This window comes from Rhamphochromis longiceps, linkage group LG5, assembly GCF_057381845.1.
Source record: "Rhamphochromis longiceps isolate RC_006_pf linkage group LG5, R_longiceps_female_GT1.1, whole genome shotgun sequence".
In the NCBI taxonomy this organism is placed as follows: domain Eukaryota; kingdom Metazoa; phylum Chordata; class Actinopteri; order Cichliformes; family Cichlidae; genus Rhamphochromis; species Rhamphochromis longiceps.
This window is the reverse complement of record NC_140561.1, coordinates 10,303,554-10,326,708: the sequence shown is the minus strand read 5'-3', so window position 1 is coordinate 10,326,708 and position 23,155 is coordinate 10,303,554. Positions and strand designations below refer to the sequence as shown.

Sequence of the window (23,155 nt, the reverse complement as noted above, 5' to 3'; positions counted from 1 at the left end):
CTAACTTCAACATATCAGCATATAAGATGTTACATAAGCTATATAGCTGATTTCCAACTCATGGACACTATAAAGTTAGTATGAAAAAGTGCCTTTGTGAGTAAATAAATTCTAAATCATCACTTTAAAGATACATTAATGTCTGCTACCCTTAATGTAACTGAACACTGACCATGAACATTGACCTAAAATGACACTGGCGTGTTCATGGTCAATGAAGTGTACTAAACTGCTTTGTATAGCATTTTCATGCAACCTTTGAACAACACGACATCCGTGTACTTCTGTTTGTTTCGCAAAACCCTTCACAAAAACATAATTTGGCAATACATCATGAATCGATCTGATATCTGGTTTAAAAGGTTTGAAATGACTTAGAATGTTATAAGTAGGATTTACGTTTACAGATTATTTTATTCCTCCTGCTGAGCAGTCCTTACCTTTGAAAATGATCTCACTTCTTCCTCTTCTGTCCTGTACCCATCTTATATCTTTCTCCTTCTGTCGGGGGCCACACAATAACATTTTTTCCACTTAGTGGGAACTACAGCAACTGTACATTTAGCTCACAGATACACTGTTTAACAAACTGCACACGAACACTTTGTTTGATGATATTTTGAGCTGTTTGAAAGGTTTCGTTTCAAATTATTACATGCCACTTTGCTCTTTGCATTTATATTTGCTCCTGTTCTGTTGTGGTAGCTAAATGCAAAGCGCAACTTTATTTACATCTGCATACAGTTACAGTGCTTACATTTAAACACTACAGGTTACTGCTGTATTGTCTAGTAAAGGATATGTAGAAATCGCCTTCGTTTGTCACCAGATTAGAAAACCCCCCCATCAGTTTCACTGATTGGACGGGTATTGTTGACGATAAAAAAGCCTGATCACTTTTATAATCTACGGATGTATACTTGCAATTTCAGCATTGTACAAGAGTATTAGCAAAAGCTTATAACCAAATATAAATACATCTTAAAAGCATCCTGATGACAAAACTATTCGGAAAAAGTGGCCTGGGGCTGATTTGCAGCTTCAGGACTTTATCAACTTGCTGTAATTGACGGAGCCATTAATTCTGCTCTCTACCAGAAAGTCCTGAAGGAGATTCAGTTCATGCAATGAGGTCTAAATTCAAATTGAGATGCTTTGGCGTGACCTTAAACACACCATTCTCGTTTAAAACAGTCATCCACAGCAATGTGCAAGACTCTGCGCCAGGTATCACTAATGGTTGATTACAGGGTGCTCTTTCACACAGAGTCAGGTAGGTTTGGATAGCTTTTTCCCCCTTAATAAATAAAACTTTAGTATTTAATCATGTTATTTTTTGTCTATTATTAAAAGTCGTTTGATGATCTGTAACATGTGTGGCAAATATGCAAAAAGAAAATCTTTATATGCCTTATCTCTGACTAGGGTTTTACATTTTTTACAAGCCAGCTAATGAAAGGCAGAATGTGTGTTCACAGTTGGCCCCCAACATTTACACTGCACTTAACCTAAACTCACTTCACCAGGGCTTAACTTGTTGCACTTGTAGTCAAACTGCTCCAACAAAAGGCTGTGTGCAGATCCTTGAAGATAAACTTTATCAATACAGCTTCTTTCCTTTTAAACATTATAAACATATAAGCATTATTTGCACTGCTGCTGTAACAGAGTGGAACATTACGAAACCTAGAAGAGGAACATATGTCGGCCTTATATCATCACTTGTGTCAAGTGGTTGAAACGTGTAAAAGACTTTGTGTAAAGGCTGATCTTGACAACTCAACTTTTATTTTTCAAACGGCTTAAATATTTCTCATGTCTGAGCTAACGGAGCAAATCTAGAGCGAAAAAAAACTAGTGAGGCTTTTTAATTGCATTTCAAAGGTGCCACACCCGCCCCAGGTGATGATCTGACAAACTGCAGACAGTTCTCAGAAACACAGCACCTGGTTTACCTCAGGCTAAAGACCACGGGAAAAAAAATCATGGATGTGTTTCAAAACCACTTTCTGCATTAGTGTAAGCTAACATAGGTACTCTTAAGTGTAGAGTTACTTAAGTTTTAGGGACATTGCTTTTTTCACTATATCTGCTTTATCTGCACATTAGACAATCACCAACACTTAAAAGCAAACTTAAACTCCCTTGCATTCGACCCAGTACGAAACATTGATCTTATTTGTTTTTATAACATTGTGACTGTTTGTTTTCATTGTGGTATAGCTGCATTTAATGTTGTTTTTGTATCAACTTTTTAAAAAAAATAGTTTTCAATGTATTTATTCACTTTTCTGTATCTGATGTAGCTGTTTTAAAGTGCTTTAAACTTAGTATTGTATGGTATTAGCTTATTTTATAACGCTTCCATATAGAATTCCACATAATAAGGCATTCAGTATGGTCCTGTGGTACTTTTTACAATGCTTTTTCTATTGTAGATTACACAATTAGTATTCTTTTTGCTGCAGCTGTAATGAAGTAATTTCCCTTGCGGGATCAAGTATCTATTTATTTATCTATATCTCACACACACGTGTGGCTAATGGTACTGGTTGGAGTTTTGCTCTCTTCTTGGATCGCAGTCAGCCGTAAATAGCCAAAATCATTTCAGGAACTTCAGACATTTCAGGCCCTCCCACAAACTGGCTCACTGACGCCCCCCCCCCCCCCCCCCCCCCCTTTTCCACCCACCCACTCACTACCCAGCTTCTTCTCAGAAAGAGTGACACCCTGAGCTGGGAAAGCTGTTTGATAACCAGTGTTCAGACACTGGTCGGAGGCAGGCAGGAGCCGCTGTCACGTGCCAGAACCAGTTGAATAATGAAGAGTCGTTGTTGTGTAAGCCAGTCTCTCCGCCTTACCTAACAATTAGCTAGTTTTGGTGATATAACTGAAACTTCAGTTACCTCCGCAGGTACAGATTAGCGTCCTCTACTCGGTAAAAGCGTCACGCCCATAAAACGGAAGCATGTCAACCGAAAAAGGTAAGACTATTGCCATTTTTTTTACTCCCGTTCTGATAAATCGATATCTCAATTCTTAACGGTACTGTAAGTTTTTCGATTTTAAAAGATATATTAACACAGACACGTGAACAACGTATATGTGGCAGAACAGTTCTATAAACGGTGCATATTTGTATTACTTGTGTATTAAACTACGCTATAATGCGTTAGTGTGCTGGTGTCATATGCACAATTTTAATTCTCAACGTTATGTTAACTTTATGTGCATAAGGCAGTTGAATAAAAGGTGGAATATTTTCCTGAAATATTAACACGTGCAGTATTAAAGTATAAAAGTGAAAGTACTTATTTCGAGTAGAGTGCTTTAGGCAGTGGCGGCTGGCCCATAGGGGGCGCTCGGGCTCCGCCCCCCCAAATGTGGAGGAGTAAAAATATATATTTTTAAAAAATTCATCAATGATAGTTTTACTATGTGTGTGCCCATATACAGCCAGGCGTATTTTAACATTTTCACCAGCTGACTCATTAAAGTTCAACCAACAAACGGTGTTTTTCTTCTTCTGGGGCGCTCGTCAAAGCGCCCTTGATATGCAGCGAAATAGCCTATCATTAAATGGTTGCCAGGGGAAAATAATAAATATTTGACCTATCAGCGTCGCTGAATTAAATGGTTTGGGGGCGCTTAAAATTGCGCCCCTGCAGAAAACGCGCGAAGATTTGCTGTTCTAGAATTTTACCTCAGTCAGTAGCCTAAGTGAGCTATAAGGTCAGAGAGAGACGATGGCAGCGGTATTGTTAACGGTTGAGGCACAGCCTCCCCCAAATTCGGTTAGATCGCTTCTAACCTACCCTTTTGCCAGAAGGACAATGGCAGAAAAACTGCAAGTTAAAGAGTTGGGACCTGACAAGCCCGAAATTCAACTAACCCAGGCAACGAAGGAGAAGTCAAAAGCATACAACAGGACTTTTTGTCGGAGTTGGTTCCAGCGCAAGTCGTGGCTGACGACTCAGCCACGCTGGCGCTGGCGCTCTATCAGGTTCTGATGGAAAACAACCTTCAAGACACATTCACCGAAACTGTAAGTCTTCTTAACATCCTCATCACCACACCAATGACAACATCAGAATCGGAGAGGTGTTTCTCTACTTTAAAGAGGATAAAAACTTTCCTGAGAAACAATATGGCTCAGGATCGGCTCAACGCTCTGGCTATGCTGTCCATAGAGAAAAAACTCACACAAGAACTTCCTGATTTCAACACCAGGGTCATCGAGAAATTTGCCACTCAGAAAGACAGACGAGCAAAGTTCTTGTACAAATAAGAACCCTTAACCATATTTACTCTCTTTCTCCATCCCTCTCTCTTTCTCTCTTTAGCCCACCCCCCCAATCAGTTTACAGTTGTTGTTTTCAATAGTTATTTTTCATTCATTCAAAAAAAAAAAAAAAATCTGTTCATGTTCATTTTTACAAATCTATACAAATGGCCAGAATATGGTTGTTCATTTTAAATTTAAATTAAAATTGTGTTGTTTGATGTACTCATTAAATGGGTCATTTTAGTCGATATCATAAAAATTGCCCCCCCTGAGATTTTTTTCAGGAGCCGCCACTGGCTTTAGGTTTAAGTAAACTGCTTACTTTTATTGGGAAGTCCCTGTTAAAACTTTTTAATAATTTGAATAATTCAGGTAGTTCTTTTGACACTTAGGCGACACTTTATTAAGATTATTGTGGGGCGTTACAGCGCATCCCACTCAGAGATGCTCTTCTGCATGCCTTAGTTAGTTGTAAACAAGTGGTTGTTTGAGTTAGTGTCCACTTTGAGCAGTCTGGTCATTCTCATCTAACCTCTGACATTAACAAGAGATTTTCTCTCAGAGAACTGCTGCTCACCAGATGTGTTCTATTTTCCTGCGCCTTGTCTGTGAACCCCACAGTTGGCTGTATGAGAAAATCCCAGCAGATCTGCAGTTTTTAAGATACTCAAATCAGCCCATCTGGAATCAGCAACCATGCCATGTTCACCTTTCTTCCCCATTCAAATGTTCTTCATCATCTTGACCATGTCTACATGCCCTAATGCACTGAGGTGCTGCCCTATAATTGGCTCATTAGATATCTGCATTAATAAGCAGTTGACCAGGTGTTCTTACCAAAGTGGCTGATGAGTGCAGATATCAGCTGACTCATTATAGGCAAGAAACTGTGACTTAGCACTAAAAACTATTCAATTTATTGACTTTACTGTGCAGTAAGTATACACAATATAATGCTTTCTATAATTTGCAGATTTTTGGAGATCAATAAAGTATTTCTGATCTATCTGATTTTTCTTTAGTTATATTTATTATTTTTCTAACACAAAATGCTGAAAGTGAAAACAACGTTTCTGTAAGGATAATGCATGAATAATGCATATTAGTCATTACCTCAATTTTCTGATATTCTTAAAACCAGCTGAATAATTTACTTGATATTAAACATCGACTCAGAGTTTCTGAGATGCATCATTTTACTGGAGCAGGAAATGACAATAAAACTAGAATGGAGACATCATTAAGTAACATTACATATGACATCCTCCCCAGTTCCTGACACCCCAGTGGAAGTCATTGTGGACCTTTTAACTAAAGCCCAGGACATAGCTGCATCCTGTGGGAATGTTCCAGAAGAGTTGACAAGCCACTTGCAGAAGGCTCTGGACATCGCCAGTGGCCTGGATGACTACCTGGAGAAAATGACCACACAGGAAAGTGAACAGCTTGCAGAACTTTTTAAGTAAGTCCTCACTTATAATCATAAAGCACAGCAAGCATTTGCTGTGTGAAATAAGCATTAACATATTCGATTACACTCCATTGTAGAAAGACTTTTTCTCATGACTGGGATCAAGTGCACAAGGAGGGCAAGACTATGTTCAAGCTTCCCAAGGAATGTATCACTGGACACGTTGAAGGTGGGACTTTCATACATGTGCTGCTTACACTATACCATTTTCTTTTTTACTGGTTTAGTCATATTGTGATAACATGATCTGTGATCTGTTTTTGGCAGGTCAAACGCTGAAGATGCTGATCCACATGAGTCAAGCAAAAAGGGTCCTAGAGATCGGGATGTTCACTGGCTATGGAGCTCTGTCGATGGCTGAAGCCCTACCAGAGGACGGGTGCTTAGTGGCCTGCGAGTTGGAGCCATACCTTAAAGAGTTTGCTCAGCCCATTTTTGATAAGTCTCCACATGGTAAAAAGATTAACGTCAAGACTGGAAATGCCATGGAGACACTAAAGGTGAATAAAAATCGATCAACTTTGGATCCTTTTGAAGGTCCAATGAACTGTTTTGCAAACTAAAAATACATTTAGGTAACACTTAGCCTTCACTGCGTGTCACATGCGTTCCATAATCAGAACAGTCCAAGGCTAACGCTGACCCTTTTTGTCAATAAGTGAACAAACTGTGGGTCATGGGGTCAGTTTTGTAATAACGTTGTCTCTGTTCCAGGAATTAGCCACCGCCGGTGAACAGTTCGACATGGTTTTCATCGATGCAGACAAAAACAACTACATCAACTACTACAAATTTATCATGGACAACAACATGCTCAGATTGCGAGGGGTCATATGTATCGATAACTCGCTGTTCAAAGCCAGGGTTTATCTTAATGAAACCACAGATAGCAATGGACTGGCCCTTCGCGAGTTCAACCAGTTTGTGTCTAATGACCCCCGAGTAGAGCAGGTGAGTTTCAGATGTTTTCGTGTTGCAGTCAGTTGTTTGTTGGTTAACCTTTATTCTAATAATGCCTCCTTGTTTGAAAGGTCATAGTCCCTTTAAGAGACGGCCTCACTCTTATCCGTCGGGTACCTCCGGCTGCTGAGTGCTTTCGGCATCAGGTACTGTTAACCTCCCTCAGTCACAGCTGATATACGTGCCTTCACTATTCACAGTATCAGCAATACTATAACATTAAATGCTAGATATAAACACCTCACAACTCAGGGATAAGCGGGATCCAAGTTTATCTCACCTACCAAGTAGTGATTTAATTCTTTTCATGACCCCATCAAAAGAAAGAGTTTACCATATAAACAATTCATCTCCCTCATCATGACACAAATGAATGAATGAAATGAAATGTTTGGGGCACTTATTCAGTGTGGTTAATTTTACTTACAGATGATCTAAAAGGTCTGTGTTGAGGTTTTTTCATACGGTGAAAAGTTAAATCCTATTTTAAAATATACCTGTTAGCACTTGTTAGCAGGAGCTTTTCTATGTTGATTTGTATCTGCTTACTTGTACTCCTTCTTTCACTGTGCCATTATTGATTCTATCTGTGGCTTCCCTGCAAAATCCTATTGATTTATGGATTACCACTTTGTAGTTCTGACTACGTTTTATTTACAGCATGTAATGATTGATGTGACGAGTTTCTCCAGGCATCATCATACTTACTGATCACATCTGCCTGTTTATTCTCGTTCATTAGTGTAAAATTACAGATGATGAGGTTTTCCGTGGGGTCACAGGGCGTTTCATCCTGGATCGAATGCGTCTTGACGGTAAGGTGGCCTATGTGACAGGCGCTGGACAAGGCATAGGCCGAGCATTCGCTCACGCTCTGGGTGAAGCTGGTGCAAAGGTGGCTGTGGTAGACCTGGATGGAGCAAAAGCTGAGACAGTCGTTGAGGAGCTCTTCCTTAAAGGTAACAAAAAACATACAAGGACTGACTTGAATGCCCTTTTTTTCACAGCCCATCCTAGTTTAGAGAATGGATTCCCAAAGTGGTCTGCAGCCTCCTGGTGGGCTATTAAGGTACTGCAGGTTGGCCCTGTGAAGTAGTGGTGTGCGGATCGATATTGACATACCGATTCCTCCGATACCAGTTATTTATGTTCTAGAATTGATTCTCAAATTAAAATATCAATATTTTAGTAATTTGGGGTAAATATGTAGTTTACCATTAACAGGAACACAGCGGAACTACTTCCTCTTCCACCTTTCATAGTCATGTGCGAAATATGGCTGTATGAATGTGTCGCAGCCCCTTGACGTGCACACTCACAACAATGGCTGAGCGTAACTGGAGTCATGTGTGGACGTATTTTACCTCCACAAACAGCCGAGACGCGGTTTGCGATAACTGTGGCAGACAGTGAGGTGTTGTGGCAACATCACTAACCTCGTCAAACACCTCAGAGTAAATCATGTCACAGAATATGATGAGCTTATGTTGAGGCAAATTGAAGGGGAGGAGAGGTGCTGCTAGGGCGAGACAGACGTCTCTCACGGAGTCCTTTAGTGCTGCAGGCAGGCAACGTGTTCAAATAGCGCACAACTTCAGGTTTTTTATTTCTATATGATAATTCTGCATTTTTAAGCAATAAGAACAAGTAGTCTGATGTTCTGTAATCATTATGAAGCTATGGTTGTTATATAGGCTAGGACTGAATGGTCAGTGTTCATACTGTAAGGATCATGGCATATGTCTGTATGTCTCCTTCTTAACTGGTGAGCCAATCAATGTGAGACTTTACGCGAACATTGTTACATAGACAGTGATTATTAACATGTTTTTTTTTTGTTTTTTTTTTAAATGACATCAGAAACAGCAGTATGCGACATTACGTGATGGCAGAGCTTCAGTTCATCCTTTGTCATTTTTTTTTTTTTTTTTTTTTTTTTTTTTTTTTTAATAAATAGGACAGGGGGAATGAATGAGAGAAAGAGGGGGAGAGAAAGAAAGAAAACCAAAGGGGAGAAGAGACGGTGAGAAGGGGGGGGGAAGAGAGAGAAAAAAAAAAAGAACTCCTGGGTCACCTGTATGGAGAAAAAAAACAAACAAACAAAAAAAACAAACAGAGGAGACAGCAAACAACAAAGAGCAACATAATAATAGAGAAAACAAAGCACCATCACAATAAACTAGCTAGTCATAGATATCAATATTTACTAAATAATAAACGATATTGTGCAGCACGCAAGATAGACAGCGCACAGTGTGCTTTGAGGCAGCAGCCAAGAAAGCTTTAGTCCGCGTCTGTGAATACCCATGTGTGCATACCTGTGTGGATCAGCATGCTTGCATTCCAAAGGTTTCTCCATGTAATGATCTGCTAGGGAGTGTGGGGGGGCCACAGCCCCGTCCTCCAGGGTGTGAAGCGGGTATGGAGGAGATCAAAACTCCAGACATCCAGAGGCCCCCAGAACACAAGAGACCATGGAAGACCAACAGAGGGGCAGCCGCGCCACTGTTCCAGTAAGAGCTGAGGAGAGTCCCAGATGAGGGCTCGCCCAGCAGCCGCGGAGCAGAAGTCAGGGGGAGTTGCAGTGACGTGCCCGTGAGCTCCGCCGGCCCCCAGCTGCGCCTGAGTGACCGAGCCCCAGGCCGAGAGGCCGGGGGCACCCCACCTCCAAAGGGGCCCGAGCGAGCCCCAGGCCCCAGGCCCCGACAAGCGGCCGCCAAGGAGTGAGCCGGTGTGTACCCGGACGCCCACCCCCAGACACAAAGAACCACCAACACACCGACACCTGAGGGAGTCCGCCACCGGCAGGGGAAGTGGTGGTGGGTGGAGATAGGCCTCCAAACCTTGGAGGGCCTGAGGTGTCCCCAGAGAGGTGGCGTCTGATACCCAACCTGACATATAGACACAGACATACAGGCACACACAGACACAAACATCCATTCCCACCCTCATGCTCTCATATGCACTCACTCCACACTCAACCAACGTGGAGACAGACATAAAGAGACGCTGTACACACGATCACACTCCCCAAGCGTACTCTACAAACCGGGTCTAGGTACCCTTGCCCCTGGAGGGGAGAACTGCACCCAGACCCAGGTGGTGTTACCCTTTTCCCTGCGGTGGGGAGAGGCAGACCATCCCGACTCCGCAGCAGCAGGGAGGCCCCACACCCCAGACCGCAGTCGGACGGCCAACTCCTCCTACTAGCCCTCCCGCTCCAGCAGGCCGCAGAGAATGGGGGTGGGAGAAGACTCCAAACCTCCCTCCACCCGCTCATTGTAGTGTTGATGCATATGTGTTCTAAGGTGCAATTAAAACCCAGGAGGGCATGGAGCTACCTGCCAAGGAGCAGCAGGTAAGCGCATAGTCCCTCCTGCTAGCCCTCAATGACTAAGTGTATTTAAAATTGAGAGGTGGGCAACGACGTCAGGGGTGAGGTATACACCCTGATGGTGATTTGGACTCCGTGATTGTGCCCACCCCCAAGATCCTATATGTATGTGTAATGAGAGTGTGAATAATGTGAATGTCTAAGTTGTGGGATAAAATTGAGGCAGAGGCAGCCAGAAGGGGACAGGGGGGGGTAGCCTCCTCTGCACCCTGGTGACATACCCCCACTCCAAGGCCCTGCATGTGTGGGTGGTTGTGGAGGAGCGGGAAGAGGGAGGCAGCTGGAGATGGGGAGGGAAGGAAGGGAGGGGCAGGTAACCCCTCCCTGGGGCCAGCTCCCCCGCTGACCCCAGTAGGCACTCCCACCCTCCGCGACCCGCCAGGTCATGTACAGGTTTCTGAAAATACTTTTATTACAAATCTAAATTCTTTGAATTTCTGTATATATTGTGTATATATATATATATATATATATATATATATATATATATATATATATATATATATATATATATATATATTTGTATACATTAAGTTAATTTCATCATCTCCCCCCCGCACTTGTGATTTTACATTCTCCATTTGTGTTTGTTTCATTGAATGGACGTCACTCACGTAACTTCAAGGTCAACAAAATTTATATCTGGGACAGAATTTAGGGATAGAGTCGCCACTAAATATGGAATGAAGTCCACTTACTAGGATGGCTTTAATCCACAACTCCTAAAACAGTGTGGTTCAGTTTTATTCTGTAATCAGTAATTAAGGAAAAAAAGTTACTGGTTACTTTCCTTTCTTTACTCACTTGATTGTTGTTATGGTTGTTGTTCTTAAGTTGTTCCTTTCCTTAAAACTTTCCTTAAAGTTAATAAGAAGAACTACATTACAACCCTGATTTAACATAACTTGCTCCTTTTTTTCGGACTGTTCACCCTGCTGTGACTCAATTGTTAAAGAAGTCCAAAGGAATGTGATGCTGAACAGCCTGGAGTCTCCCTGCTTTTGTTCGCTGCAATAGCCGAAATACTGCAGATGTCTTAAGATTGCTTGCGGTGCAGAGCAAAAAGTTCAAAGACATCGATGACAGCCAGAAATTAAAATGAAAACCTGTAAGAGTCACAACAATATGTTGGCCTCAAAGTGGTGAAGCTGGCCTTAAACTGGAAAATCTGCTATGACAGCATCACTGTTGAATAGCACGCTTCAAACCGGGCTTTATTTGTGAGAAAACAAGCATGCCCTGCGTTTATTCATTCAAAATGAGTTTCACATTGTGAATTTTGTCATTAGTTTGTGTCTTGACCAGCAGATGGCAGCATACTAAAGGATAAAATGTTTGATCAAACGTGATCTCACTATATCCACATTACTTAGGGCATTACTTTTTGTGTCAAAGAATCTAAAATGCCGAATTTTCTCACAGTACACCCCTGTGTTACTTTCAAACAGGTATCAATGCCATTTCGATAACAGCTGACATCAGCAAGTCAGATGACGTCCAGAGGATGATCGACGCCATCGTTTCCAAATGGGGAGTGATCCACATTGGTTGTAACAATGCTGGCATCAACATGAACTCAGCCAGCGAAGACACCAGTCTAGAGGAGTGGGACAAAACCTTTAATGTGAACCTCAGGGGGACCTTCATGTGCTGTCAGGTGTGTGTCACCTCCCATCCTGTGCGAGGGTAGTGCAATAGCAGTAAATATTATCAAGTATTTTTCCAAGTGATTTGGTCCTAATTAGTTTTGTAAGAGATTCACTCACATACACCTCTGCTTTGATAAACACTGGGTAGGAAGACGTTTTGTAGCATACACACGGGTTTTATGTTTACCAGAACTGCCAGAAAATGTACTTAACCACTGTAGCTTTCGCTCATCTCACTGCACTAATTTTATAGAGTTGGTTTATTTCCATTACAAATTAAAAACTAATCTATAAACAGAGACAAATTCAAAATGAATCGTGCACTTATTGATCAGTCAGATTCACTAATAGGAAAGTGTTTGAATGAACATGTTTACTGAAGCAAATCTAAAACAGAGCTGCCTCTATAGCAGCTGAAGACTTGACATACATAAATCACATTATCTGTCCTTTTGTGACGGGTCATGTTTTCTTGCTGTTTTCGAAGCTTAAGAAGGAAAAAATCCTGATTCTGCACACACAACGAGTACAGTTCATGCAAACACCCCATAGCTGAAATGTTATTTTCTGTTAAAATGAAAAATGCATCCATCAGTTTAATATATTTACAAATTATTCCCAGTTAAATATGAGTAAAAAAGAGCCAAACAGATTCTCGGTGACGTATTCCTTCAGCACTCTATTTCTGTCCAAACTAGTTAAGACTGTGACCTAATTAATGGTCCAACCAGCTTGAGCTCCTTTGTAGAAACTAAATTTAGTCCTAAATTATCGAGCTGCTGCGAGACATCTATATGTACAACCTACAACCCCCCCCCACGCCCACCCTTTTTTTTGTGCCGCTTTCAAATCCACACCAAACGTTTTCCCGTCTCCGACGATAAACTGCATGTTTTTGTGTTGATCTGTGCTCAGCTTTGGGCATGGCATATCAGGGCCTTAATAATAAGGTGTTTAACGTGTCTCTCGCCCCTCCGAATCCTTGCCTTAGGCAGCAGGTCGAGTGATGTTGAAGCAAGGGTACGGCAAGATTATCAACACAGCTTCCATGGCCAGTCTAATAGGTGAGTGATGATTCTATTTCCCCACTTTCTCTCTGGAGCCCCTCCATGTCTGCTTTTAATCTCTCCATTTGGCGTGGAGAGTTGGGCAGAGTGAAGGAGGGGGAGGAAGGGAGAGTTAAATACATTTGTGCTGTACAGCTATGTGGGTGAGTGCACATCGCATTAGATTTTCATCTTCAAACAAAGTCATTTTTTTAGCAGTTTTCTTCGTTTATGAGAAACTTAAGGTGAGCCTTCACTTTTAAAACAGGATTAGGCAACTTTTAGCCCAGTTAAACAGTTCTATAGAGATGCATCCACCCCTGCATACAGTAGCAGTGTTGTGATTGCATCTCGCCGAGGCATTTTTGCATCATAATAAACATCCCCTCTCCGCGGAGCTGTCTGGAGGATGTGGAAGGCAACCTGAGGTCCAACTTGGGAGGGGAGGGTTCCTGTGCCGCGGCAAAACCCCAGCCTGTGCCAACGGCCTTGTTTGAACAGCGGAAGACACTTTTAGAGTTTAGTGGGAGCCTAGTAAAAGCCTTGTAATTCGCTGCACCGGTGTAATGTTCCTCCTCCAACAGGTTTCTCCAGAGGAACTGCAACACTTCATCAGCAGTATAGTCAAATCGCCAGTAAAGCGCCGTGCCATATGGACCCCAGTCCCGACTGCAGGGGCAATCTGTAAAACAGGAACATGCTGGTAAATAGAGGCCGGCATAAAGAAAATGATCAATTACTCGCATTACGCTCAGTCCTTCAGGAATTTACTTTATTGGTCTGGACATCTGTTATAATATTGTCATAATGTGTAATCAGATGGGACCTGTTCTAGCCAAGTGGACGACCAAAAAGCAGCCGTAAATGTCCAATTAAAATGCACAATGACAGCTTTTTGTCCATCTGCTGAATGGAATGTGCTCGTGGGCCTGCAAACACCCCCTCGACACACAGACACTCTCTGAACATCAACAACTATTTTTTTCTGAATGACGGCCAGCAGCTCAAAGACACCCGGACAGGAAATATCTATCTTGATTTTTTTTTTTTCTTTTCTTTTTTGGTTTTGACCTTACTTGAGGGATTTGTGACTCTCGCACTCATACCTGCAGATCTGCCCTGCATAGAAATGGACATAACAACAGCAGCTGGGAAAAGAGTACATCATTTGAACTCCTTATCTGCTCAGAAGAATTCAAAATTTAAAAGGCGTGCCTGATAAAGAGCATGTTTTCTCCCACTTGCAACGGGCAATAAGTAGGGTGAATGTTAAAGAGGGCTTTGGAAAATGCTCTCCTTCTACTTCTTTTTCGCTTCTCTGGGGATTACTGCTCTTTAAGACGGCGAAAAACATCAATGCAGGTTTATTTAAAGGATGAAGGCATTTTCTGAATGGTATTTTGCGGCCGTATCATCAGGTCTTGAGCAAGGATTAGTGCTGTTAGGCATTTTGAGCTGTGTTTCCTGTCCTGATAAGTCGGATTTCACCTTCAATCTGCGTGTAAGCCCTGGGCTCGGCTCATCCTCGCCTGCTCCTCTGAGGTCCCAGCCTACCCTTATCCAGCCCAGCCCAACCCAACCTTACCTTCCTCTGCAATCTCGTCGCTGAACCCTGCTCATGGCTACCATCCTCCTGTCCCACCCTTTACTTGTTATTTCTTCAACACATCCCAGCTTTTACCCCTACACTGCAAATTTTATTCCTCTTTGTCTTCTTTTTTCCAACATCCCTAAATTGCATGCAGGATGCTCCAGCCCTTTTCTCCTCAGGACCACTCTCTGCCTCTCCGCAGCTGGCTGGTATTTATCATCCCCGGTCTCACACTGAAGCCATTTGGCAGTCAGATCGGCGGGTGATGAGGTTAACTACTAAAGTTGTATGTAACTTGGAGCCTTCCTTGTGATGATTAATCAACCAGGAGAAAATGAGCCCCTGTCCCGGCATCCCATGCAGTGTGCAGCATCTGTGATGGTCAAGGCAAACAAATGGCTCCCTCCCTTTGTTGCTGAGGACAGAGCATAACTGGACATTATAAGCAATTAATTTTACCTAGCATCATCCACAGAGTCCCCAGCAGCTAATGGAAGAGCTTTTATGTAGTGTGCACAAGAAACCACAGGAACTGGAATGTGCACCGTAGAAGCTATTGGCCCGCTGTAAGAAGGAAACTCTTCAGTTAAGGCAAATGATAAAACAACAAGAGGCTTTAATAAGAATGTGAAAAGTGCATACCACTATTAATGATGCTGTAATTGTTGCCTTCTTAAATGGCACGTGCCACTTCCCGAAATGGACAGCAGTGACTTTTTTCAGTAACTCATTTTCTTTCCACCCTTCACTGTCCAGTCCCCCATCCTCAGAAGCAGCTTTCATACAACACATCCAAGGCCGGTGTGGTCAAACTGACTCAGACTCTGGGCACTGAATGGGCCGACAGAGGAGTGCGCGTCAACTGCATCTCGCCGTAAGTACTGCCTATTTTTGGCCTTCCTCGTCTTCCTCCAAAACACAGCGGCCCACCTTTTGATTATAGCAAGCTGCGAAAGGAGGCAGTGATTAGCGCCGTTTTGCTTTCATATGAAGAGCTCCCGTTTGAGGGGGATGCACTAATTTAAGTCCTCAAACAATGCATCAGTGCTTAATTAGATGACGTCTTGAGGGATGAATCAACCAAACACTTGCTCTAATTGTTCTGTTCAATTAGGGAATCAAATTTGCAACCTCACTCCAAGTGTCGGCGCAACAATAGCGCCCTTGTTTGTATCTATTTGTCTGTGAAGCTGAGTAGTAGGAAGAAAAAGGAGGAGAACACAGGAAGGGGGCTGTTTGAATGTGTGTCGGGAGGGGAGGTAGGGGTGGTGGTTGAGGGGGCGGGGGGGTGTTAAGTGAAGCATCTCTTAGCCCCAGCCATCCCTGAGCAAATCCGTCCGGTGGCACCGGGCGAGCCGGGCCCAGTCACAGCCCCAGAACAAAGCCCTCACACACGCGCCACGCTCAGCTTTATTTATCGGCAGCTTGTTTGCTAATTTTAATTTGCAAAGAAGCAATTCGCTTCCCCCCCCCCCACCCTCGCTAACCGGGTGTCTCAATGGGCCGCTGATTTCTTTGAAGTGACAGTCGGTAAATATGCATAAAAAAGGGACACAATTAGCGCTCACGAGGTTGACTGGAGCCTGATTCCATTGGCAACTTTAGCCGCAGCAGTGATAAGCTGCATTATCTAGAAAATTGGCTGAGGGAAAACAGTACCTCTGATTGCCAGGAAAGGTTCCAGATAACAGGGCAGCTGAAGAGAAATATAATTGAGGTGGAATATGTTAACCAAGGTGTCACACGCTCCTTGGAAGTGCTAATTTAGCCAAATGTTGGAATTCCATATCAAGGCACCAGGATACATCGAACAATGATTCAGGCCTCATGGCTTTTAGTCACTGTCACAGCGATTGTGGGGAAAGTCAGAAGTCGTCTCGTATTAGGCGCAGGCGGGCATGTTGACATATTTATTCAAATGTAAGCTCTGTGATATTTGACTGTAGAGGAGTGGAGAGAATGGCATTTGTTGTGACACGGCGCTATTAGATGCCAGTGTGCAACCAGCAAACTAAAAGCAGCGGTTTTCTGATAAACTTCGCCTAAATACTGTCTCGGCATCAAAGTAGCACATTTCAATGGGGAAATATAATAAGTATTTAACCAAAGGCTATGTGCAAATTATACCACACGTCCCCTCGTACCCATGGGCTCTTCCAGAGATGTGCCAGTCATTAAAGTGCCACCCGTCCCACAGTAAATATCATCAGAGATGCCATGCCATGCCCTTTCTGCAAAGGATAATTGGGTTTATTTTTGTCACCCAAGTGGTGGCTCTGAAACAACGCTGTCACTCCTGGCTCTGAACTGTGATGTCTTCTGATTTCATTGTGTGTGTCTGTGTGTGTGTGCTTTTCCCTCCTCTTTCGCTCTCTCACTTTGTCTGCTTCTCTTTTCAGGGGGATTGTTGACACCCCTCTCATCCACTTGGAGAGTCTGAGGCCTCTGGTGCAGCGCTGGCTGTCAGATATTCCTGCTGGTAGACTGGCTCAAGTGACAGACCTGCAAGCTGCAGTGGTCTACTTGGCATCTGATGCCTCTGACTACATGACAGGGCATAACTTAGTCATAGAAGGTGGGCAAAGTCTGTGGTAGAAGGGTTAGATGAAGAGATGAAAACTTTCCTCCCCCCTCTTCTTCATTCTCCAGGGATTAAAAATAGGTGGCATTCATATTATGTCCCTTTGAGACTTGAACAGTAATATCAGTTTAAATGAAACTGCAGTTTCTGGACAGGTGAGATCAGTTTTGGGAGTTTGGGTTTTTTTTTCTCTGTGCAGACTGTAGGCTTAGTTCAATGTCCGGTGTGGTACAACAGCAGAAAATGTTTTACTGAAAGGAAAATAAAGCAACAATGTTAAATACAGGAAAGAGTTATAAACATTTTTTTTATTACCAATTCTTTTAGCAGGAAAGTACCAAGCGTTACTTTCAATTGAGACCAAATTATCACAGTTTCTTTTTTGTTACAGTGTTTTATTCCCTGGATGCTGCTTAAACATACTGATGACTGTGACTGTAACACTTTATTGTATCTGCTCCAACACAAACACAGATAAATGCTGTCAAAAATACAAATGGGTAATAAAAAGTAAAAAGGTTTTGTATTGTAATGAACTGGGGGAAGTTATCCTTGCATGTTAAAGTGAAAGACTGTGTGTGACTGTTTTTTTTCCCTCTCATTAGCTGCTGTTGAGTGCTGTGTACAACAATTAGTCCCAATATTAAAACCACTGACATGTGAAATGAATAATATTGATCATGTGTTTGCCGGCATCCTGGTGTGCCTGAACGCGGCTGGCTCTTCCCCATAGATGTGCCACAACGCAAAAATTGTTCAGGGACAAGAATGTGACAAAAACTCCTAAGGCGCTGACCTGACCTATTTGTCTATTAGGCAAATAGGAACAAGCTTGATCCACAGAGGCTGCTACCTTAAAGACCCAAAGGATCAGCTGCCACCACCCTGGCACCCAAAGCCACATGCCCTGGTGCGCTGTTTGGTATGACAAAGAAGACCTGCATAACAGGTAGTTTTGATGTTTTTGCCGACAGCACCAGTAAACTGATATATTTTGTGAATTCTTAAAAACTCCAGAAATTTGCTCCTACACAATGTTTGCTTCATCGGTGACCAGTCACACCAGTGTGGGAGTGTTCTTGCACGTCTTGCACCTCGCTCTATTTCGCCTAGGACTCGTGCACCCAGCATGATGGACCGAGCAGTCACCAGTCCGCTTCTCTCTACCTCTTTCTTGCCAAATGGTCCCCAGAAGTGGTACTTGTGAGAACCATCTTAATTGCTCCATTAACTGTTTGTGTGCTGAAAAACAATACTTAAAGGAGAGGTTAGCAGAGGAGGTGACCCTGGTTGCCGCAATTACATGAAAAGTAGTGGCCAATTAGCGCTCTCTGCAATGTGACACTGTTGCTGTTTGTGTGAGCAACTTCAAGTTCTCACTGTTAGTGACCAATCTCTGATTTCCATAATTGTGAGATTGGTCATTAATCGGAATGGCTCGTGAGAGGATCCCATTAAGATATGGAGTGAGATCTGATCATCTCCTCTCTCTTCTGTATTTATCTCCAGCTGCATTGGCACATTGGAAATTATTGGGATTCTTATCCTTGTATTTTCTGGTGAAATATCAAACTTTGGCTCAGCATCTGGAGGTGAGACTTTGTAGAATTTGTTCACGAGTTTGTCCTTTGTAGGACTGTTTCACTGTTTTGCCACTGAGGGGCAGCATAGAGTCAGGTGCAGCACTGATGCAAGGACAAAAACTTACAACAAGGGGTTATCACATTATTTGCTATCATCTAAAGATAATAACAGCGAGCTGCTACATGTATGTGGGCAGATTATTGCAAGAAGACCTCTCCAATTCTAGTATGCAAACAGCTCAATGTGACAGTCAAAGAAAAACTGAATAAATACTCATATATCTTTAATTAAATGTGGTGTGATAGTGGACGGTTACATTTCAAATGCATTAAAAATGTAATCATGTCCAGCTGTTGAGAGATTCAGATAATTGTTACAAGTTACGTGAAGTGGAAAGGCGATAGAACAAAACGGTTGGAAGGTGCAGTATCTGTTTGCATCTGCAAATCTTTACTTAACACAAGCAAGATTGAATTTAAAAATCTCAAGTTTTAGCTTGGTTTTTTTTTTCAAGTTAACTAAAGTTGAAGATGAGACATATTCCAGGAGAATTTTAAATCAAAACATCCCACCAGAAAGCAAAAATAATCTGCTTTTTCCAGCCAGTCTCTGTCATCATTTAGTGGCAGTGTATAAACTGTTGTTTTTCCGTCATGTTTTGCACCACATTAAACTGTTTCAGAGTCCTCTTGGAGAGGTCTTGTTTTCCTTTACAATTGCAGCCAAAAGAGCTAAATCCATAATTTGAGCAGCAAAACATGATCCCTTTGAATGCCATAGCCTGCTTCATGAGGTGTAAGTGATCTTGAATCCATTATTTATGACCTCCTTTTGGTACCATTACACTGAAGAGTGGGACCCCATTGTACACAGCACTGTTGTGCTAAACACTTCTCCAGCAACAAAAAAGGCACTTGCGCTCTCGCACTTCAAATCAACTTTGATTAATGCTCCGCTCTGTCACGGCATGCAACATTTTACAGCGGCAGCCGTTCAGTGGGAGACCTGGGTCGATCTTGAACAACACCATGAGGCAGTATGAGTTGCTGAGCAGACTGTGTCCTGGTGACAAGAGGGCCCAAGGGTTTATGGATGACATATTAACATTCGACAATATCAATACAGTTTTATTGATGGATTATAGCGTCCTGTTACATACCCACTCAGTGAAGTGTTCAAAGATGAAATGTTACCCCTTATAAATTGAGTTGTTCTCCCCCCTGATGCTTTTATCAGAGATAGGACTGTGCAACAAAAAAAGTCAACATTTATCTCGTTATAAAGGCTAGGAGTGCTGTGCAAACTTTAAACTTAATGACCCCTAACAATTTAATTGGACTGATTAAATGATGGAAGGTGCTAATGCTTACTGCAGTCAAAATATTCAGCAATTCTGATTCAAAATACATGTGAAAATTAAAATTTTGTGGTTCTTATTAACACTTGAAATGCTATATAAATGACACTCAGTTTTTAAGTATAAAGTTGAGAAAATGTCTTCAGTTGTAAATGAAGTAGACACAGTACCTTCCATATCTGTAAGAAAGATTTTCTTTAGAAATTGGTAATTAGCATTAGTTAACTTCAGTTTTACACAACCACTTATCATATTTACATTTATTTATTTTTAATCATTTAGCAAACAAAATATAACACTGATAAAATAAGTAGTGTGATACTGTTGGGCGTTTTGTTAGGTCCAGACAAAGCTAAAGCTATCTTTGTGAAGTGCAAAGCTAATTGTCTGCTAGCATAAACTGTTAGTAAAAGGTGAACCATTGGTACCATTACACTGAAGAGTGGGTCCCTATTGTAAATTTTCAGCAAATATTTAGTATATTCAGCAGACAAAGCTAAAGCTATCTTTGTGAAGCGCAAAGCTAACTGTCTGCTAGCATAAACTGCTTGTAAAAAGTTGAAGCCACAGTGATCTTGTTGTGAAGTTCCTATTTTTTCTGTAGAAATTTTGTTTTTCAAGTGATTGCCACTGCCATCTTAGCATGTAGAAAATAGAAATCAGACAAGAAAAGAAGAAAAAAGACACCTAAGCATGTGAGCTGCCTGACTGGAGTGACTTAAGCCCAGTACACTGACCCAAAACCATACCTTGCTTTACTGTTCTATTTTCACATAATAGGAATCATAATTTATGAAATAAACACCATATTGTATTCAGTTCACTTGAAGCTAGTAAATGAGACCATAATCTTATCAACAAAACATTTATTGAGATTTTTGATGTTAGGTTTTTGCTAAGATCATAAAGCAAGTGAGCCAGGTTAGAGTTTGATTCAACTGGACTTTTATTGCCACCACAGAAGACACCTTGTGTTCGCCAGGAGAGAAAGAATGCAGTTTTAAGGCAATTCCACATTGGCTTCACTTTTTAGACCTGAAAATTATCTTTTATATAGTCTGTGGCTTACTAGCGCTAGCATGCTATTTAGCATACACGCATGGGAGTGCTTTTGACCTTCTCGTATAAGTGTCTGCCAAGAAGCGAAAGGACTTTCCTCAAACTGTCAGAGTGTTTCTATTCAAAACAAAAATTACAACGAAGAAAAAAAACTAGATTATTACAAAGCTCATATCTTTTTAATTAAGTTAACTTTCTTTTACAAAAGCATGGGCGCCTACTAGTAGCTGCTGTTTCATTTTGATCACGAAGGGTTGCATCAAGTTTGATTAGCTCTTTGTGTTCTCTCGTGATTGTGTGTGTTGCACTTGACTCGCTGAACGCACTGGATCATTGTCTAGCAACGTTTGTTGGCTCATGTGTTATTCATTGAAAAGCTGTTTTGCTGTTTGCTCTCTGCATGCTACCTGCCGACTTCACATGGGGTCACTTTAACTGGCTGCTGTGTGTGTACTCAGAAGGATTGCCAATAAATAAAAGTGAGGCATTATTATATCGTATTTCATTTGAATGCTTGCGGGGAGACTTGCTCAATCACTATTTATTAAGAACCTTTTACCAAAATCATGTTTCACATACTTCTGTTCTGTTTGGTTGTAGCAGCTTGGCTTAAAAAACATGGGATTTTTCATATTCAGATCAAGTATTTCATAATTAAATCAAAACATACCTGAGGTGTTTTTCTTTCATTATGACTGTGATAACACAGATGTGCTCCCACTGCTTTAACAAAAACAAGTCTGCTTTTTTGCTCTAACATTTGACAGTTTATTTCATCATTTGTATTTGTTTCCTACGCATGCATTTACCCAACATCGTTATAGTCTTTTTTGTTTTTTTAAAGATGCTTCCTAAGACGACTCGAGGTGTCTAAAAACAATTCAAAACGTCCACATCCTGTCTCCACATCGTAAATATATCAGGCTTTTATTCAACATTAATACTGGGGAAACATTGCACTCTGAGTTCTCTAATTACAATGCAGCTAATGTATTATTTCCTCCCCATGTGGGATTACTTTCATCTTTCCCATTAAGATGCACATTTTGTTTGGATACTCAAATTACAAACCCCATATTAAATCTGACTGTGCAAAAGGCATTGATCATAGCCCCGATAGCTGCACTCCAACTTTGATTTAATTTGCACTTTCATTAATATCTATGAGACGTCCGATTGTCGTCTTGGGCATATTGATGGTATTGTAAGCCCTGCCTTCATATAATGTTCCCCAGCGGCAATGAGGAAATGTTACAGAGAATTAGGCCGAGAAGCAGGCTCAGTGGAACTGGCACTGCAGTCGGAAATTCATTATCCTAATAAATAGAGGGGGGAAAAAAGCAAGAATCTTAAAAGAAATTTCTCTAGCCCCTTCTCTCTGCTGCCACAAAAACACACACACAAAAAAACCTCGGCTTTGGCTTGAGAGCAGATGGCTGTAACTTAGGTGCTTCCTATTATTGCTGCTTGTGCACCCCAGAGTCTTCCTGGGACAGTGAAGAGTCTTTAAGATGATTCAACAGTGAAGCAGCCGCTCACTGCCTGTCCATCGCAAGGCTTTATGTCTACATATTGAGGTGTTTGCATGTACTGTATCTGGCTGTATTACGGTAATATGAATGCAGTCTAAATCTCATTAAAATCTTCCCAACTCGAATGAATCATTTAAAGAGAATATAATACAACTTCAGTAGCAGACTCAGCTAGATAAGTGACAAGCCATGCTGATTTCTTATGTTGATTAATGAAGTGCCAGCTGAGTATATGTACTGTTCCCTTCCTTTGTTGAAGCATTGACACGCTGTTTTCTACAGGGAAAACAGTACTGGAGCCAAGAGATGTGAGTTATGCTGTAATTAATGCAATCATGAAGATGAAAATAGCTGTTGTTGCATCTAGAAAACGACAATGAAGAGCGTGTGAACTGGAGAGGAGGAAGATTCATTGTTAGGCGACCGCGTTCAGAGACTGTGCCAGTCCTCTGAGGCCCCTCTCTGAGGCTCGACAGTGTATCTTTCTGTTAGCGGCGTATAGGAAACAAATGTTTTACTGCATCTTTCCCTGTCTGGAGTGCGGCTTTTATTCAAAACATCTGCGAGCTTTTTCTTTTTTTTTTCTTTCAGAGGACAGCACACTTTCCCTTTTTGTTTTGAAAAAGAGGCAGGGCTCCGCTTCTCT

At 41.7% G+C, this 23,155-nt stretch overlaps 1 protein-coding gene across 1 annotated transcript; it reads left to right on the top strand.

Annotated features, from left to right (window-relative positions):
* Positions 1 to 2,740: 2,740 nt before the first annotated feature.
* LOC146669210 (uncharacterized) lies at positions 2,741 to 17,767 on the top strand. Its single transcript, XM_085405699.1, has 12 exons — positions 2,741 to 2,838; positions 2,915 to 2,984; positions 5,558 to 5,747; positions 5,834 to 5,925; positions 6,024 to 6,256; positions 6,471 to 6,707; positions 6,788 to 6,862; positions 7,459 to 7,675; positions 11,559 to 11,767; positions 12,751 to 12,823; positions 15,153 to 15,270; positions 16,796 to 17,767. The coding sequence occupies exons 2-12, from the start codon at positions 2,969 to 2,971 to the stop codon at positions 16,989 to 16,991; spliced, it is 1,656 nt and encodes a 551-aa protein (XP_085261825.1). The 5' UTR covers positions 2,741 to 2,838; positions 2,915 to 2,968; the 3' UTR covers positions 16,992 to 17,767.
* The last annotated feature ends 5,388 nt before the right edge of the window (positions 17,768 to 23,155 follow it).

Bases quoted from the DNA above. Each gene is read 5' to 3' on its own strand.
- LOC146669210 (XM_085405699.1), top strand. The intron at 11,768-12,750 runs GTGTGTGTCACC...TCCTTGCCTTAG, and splicing joins GGACCTTCATGTGCTGTCAG to GCAGCAGGTCGAGTGATGTT. The intron at 12,824-15,152 runs GTGAGTGATGAT...TTCACTGTCCAG, and splicing joins TTCCATGGCCAGTCTAATAG to TCCCCCATCCTCAGAAGCAG.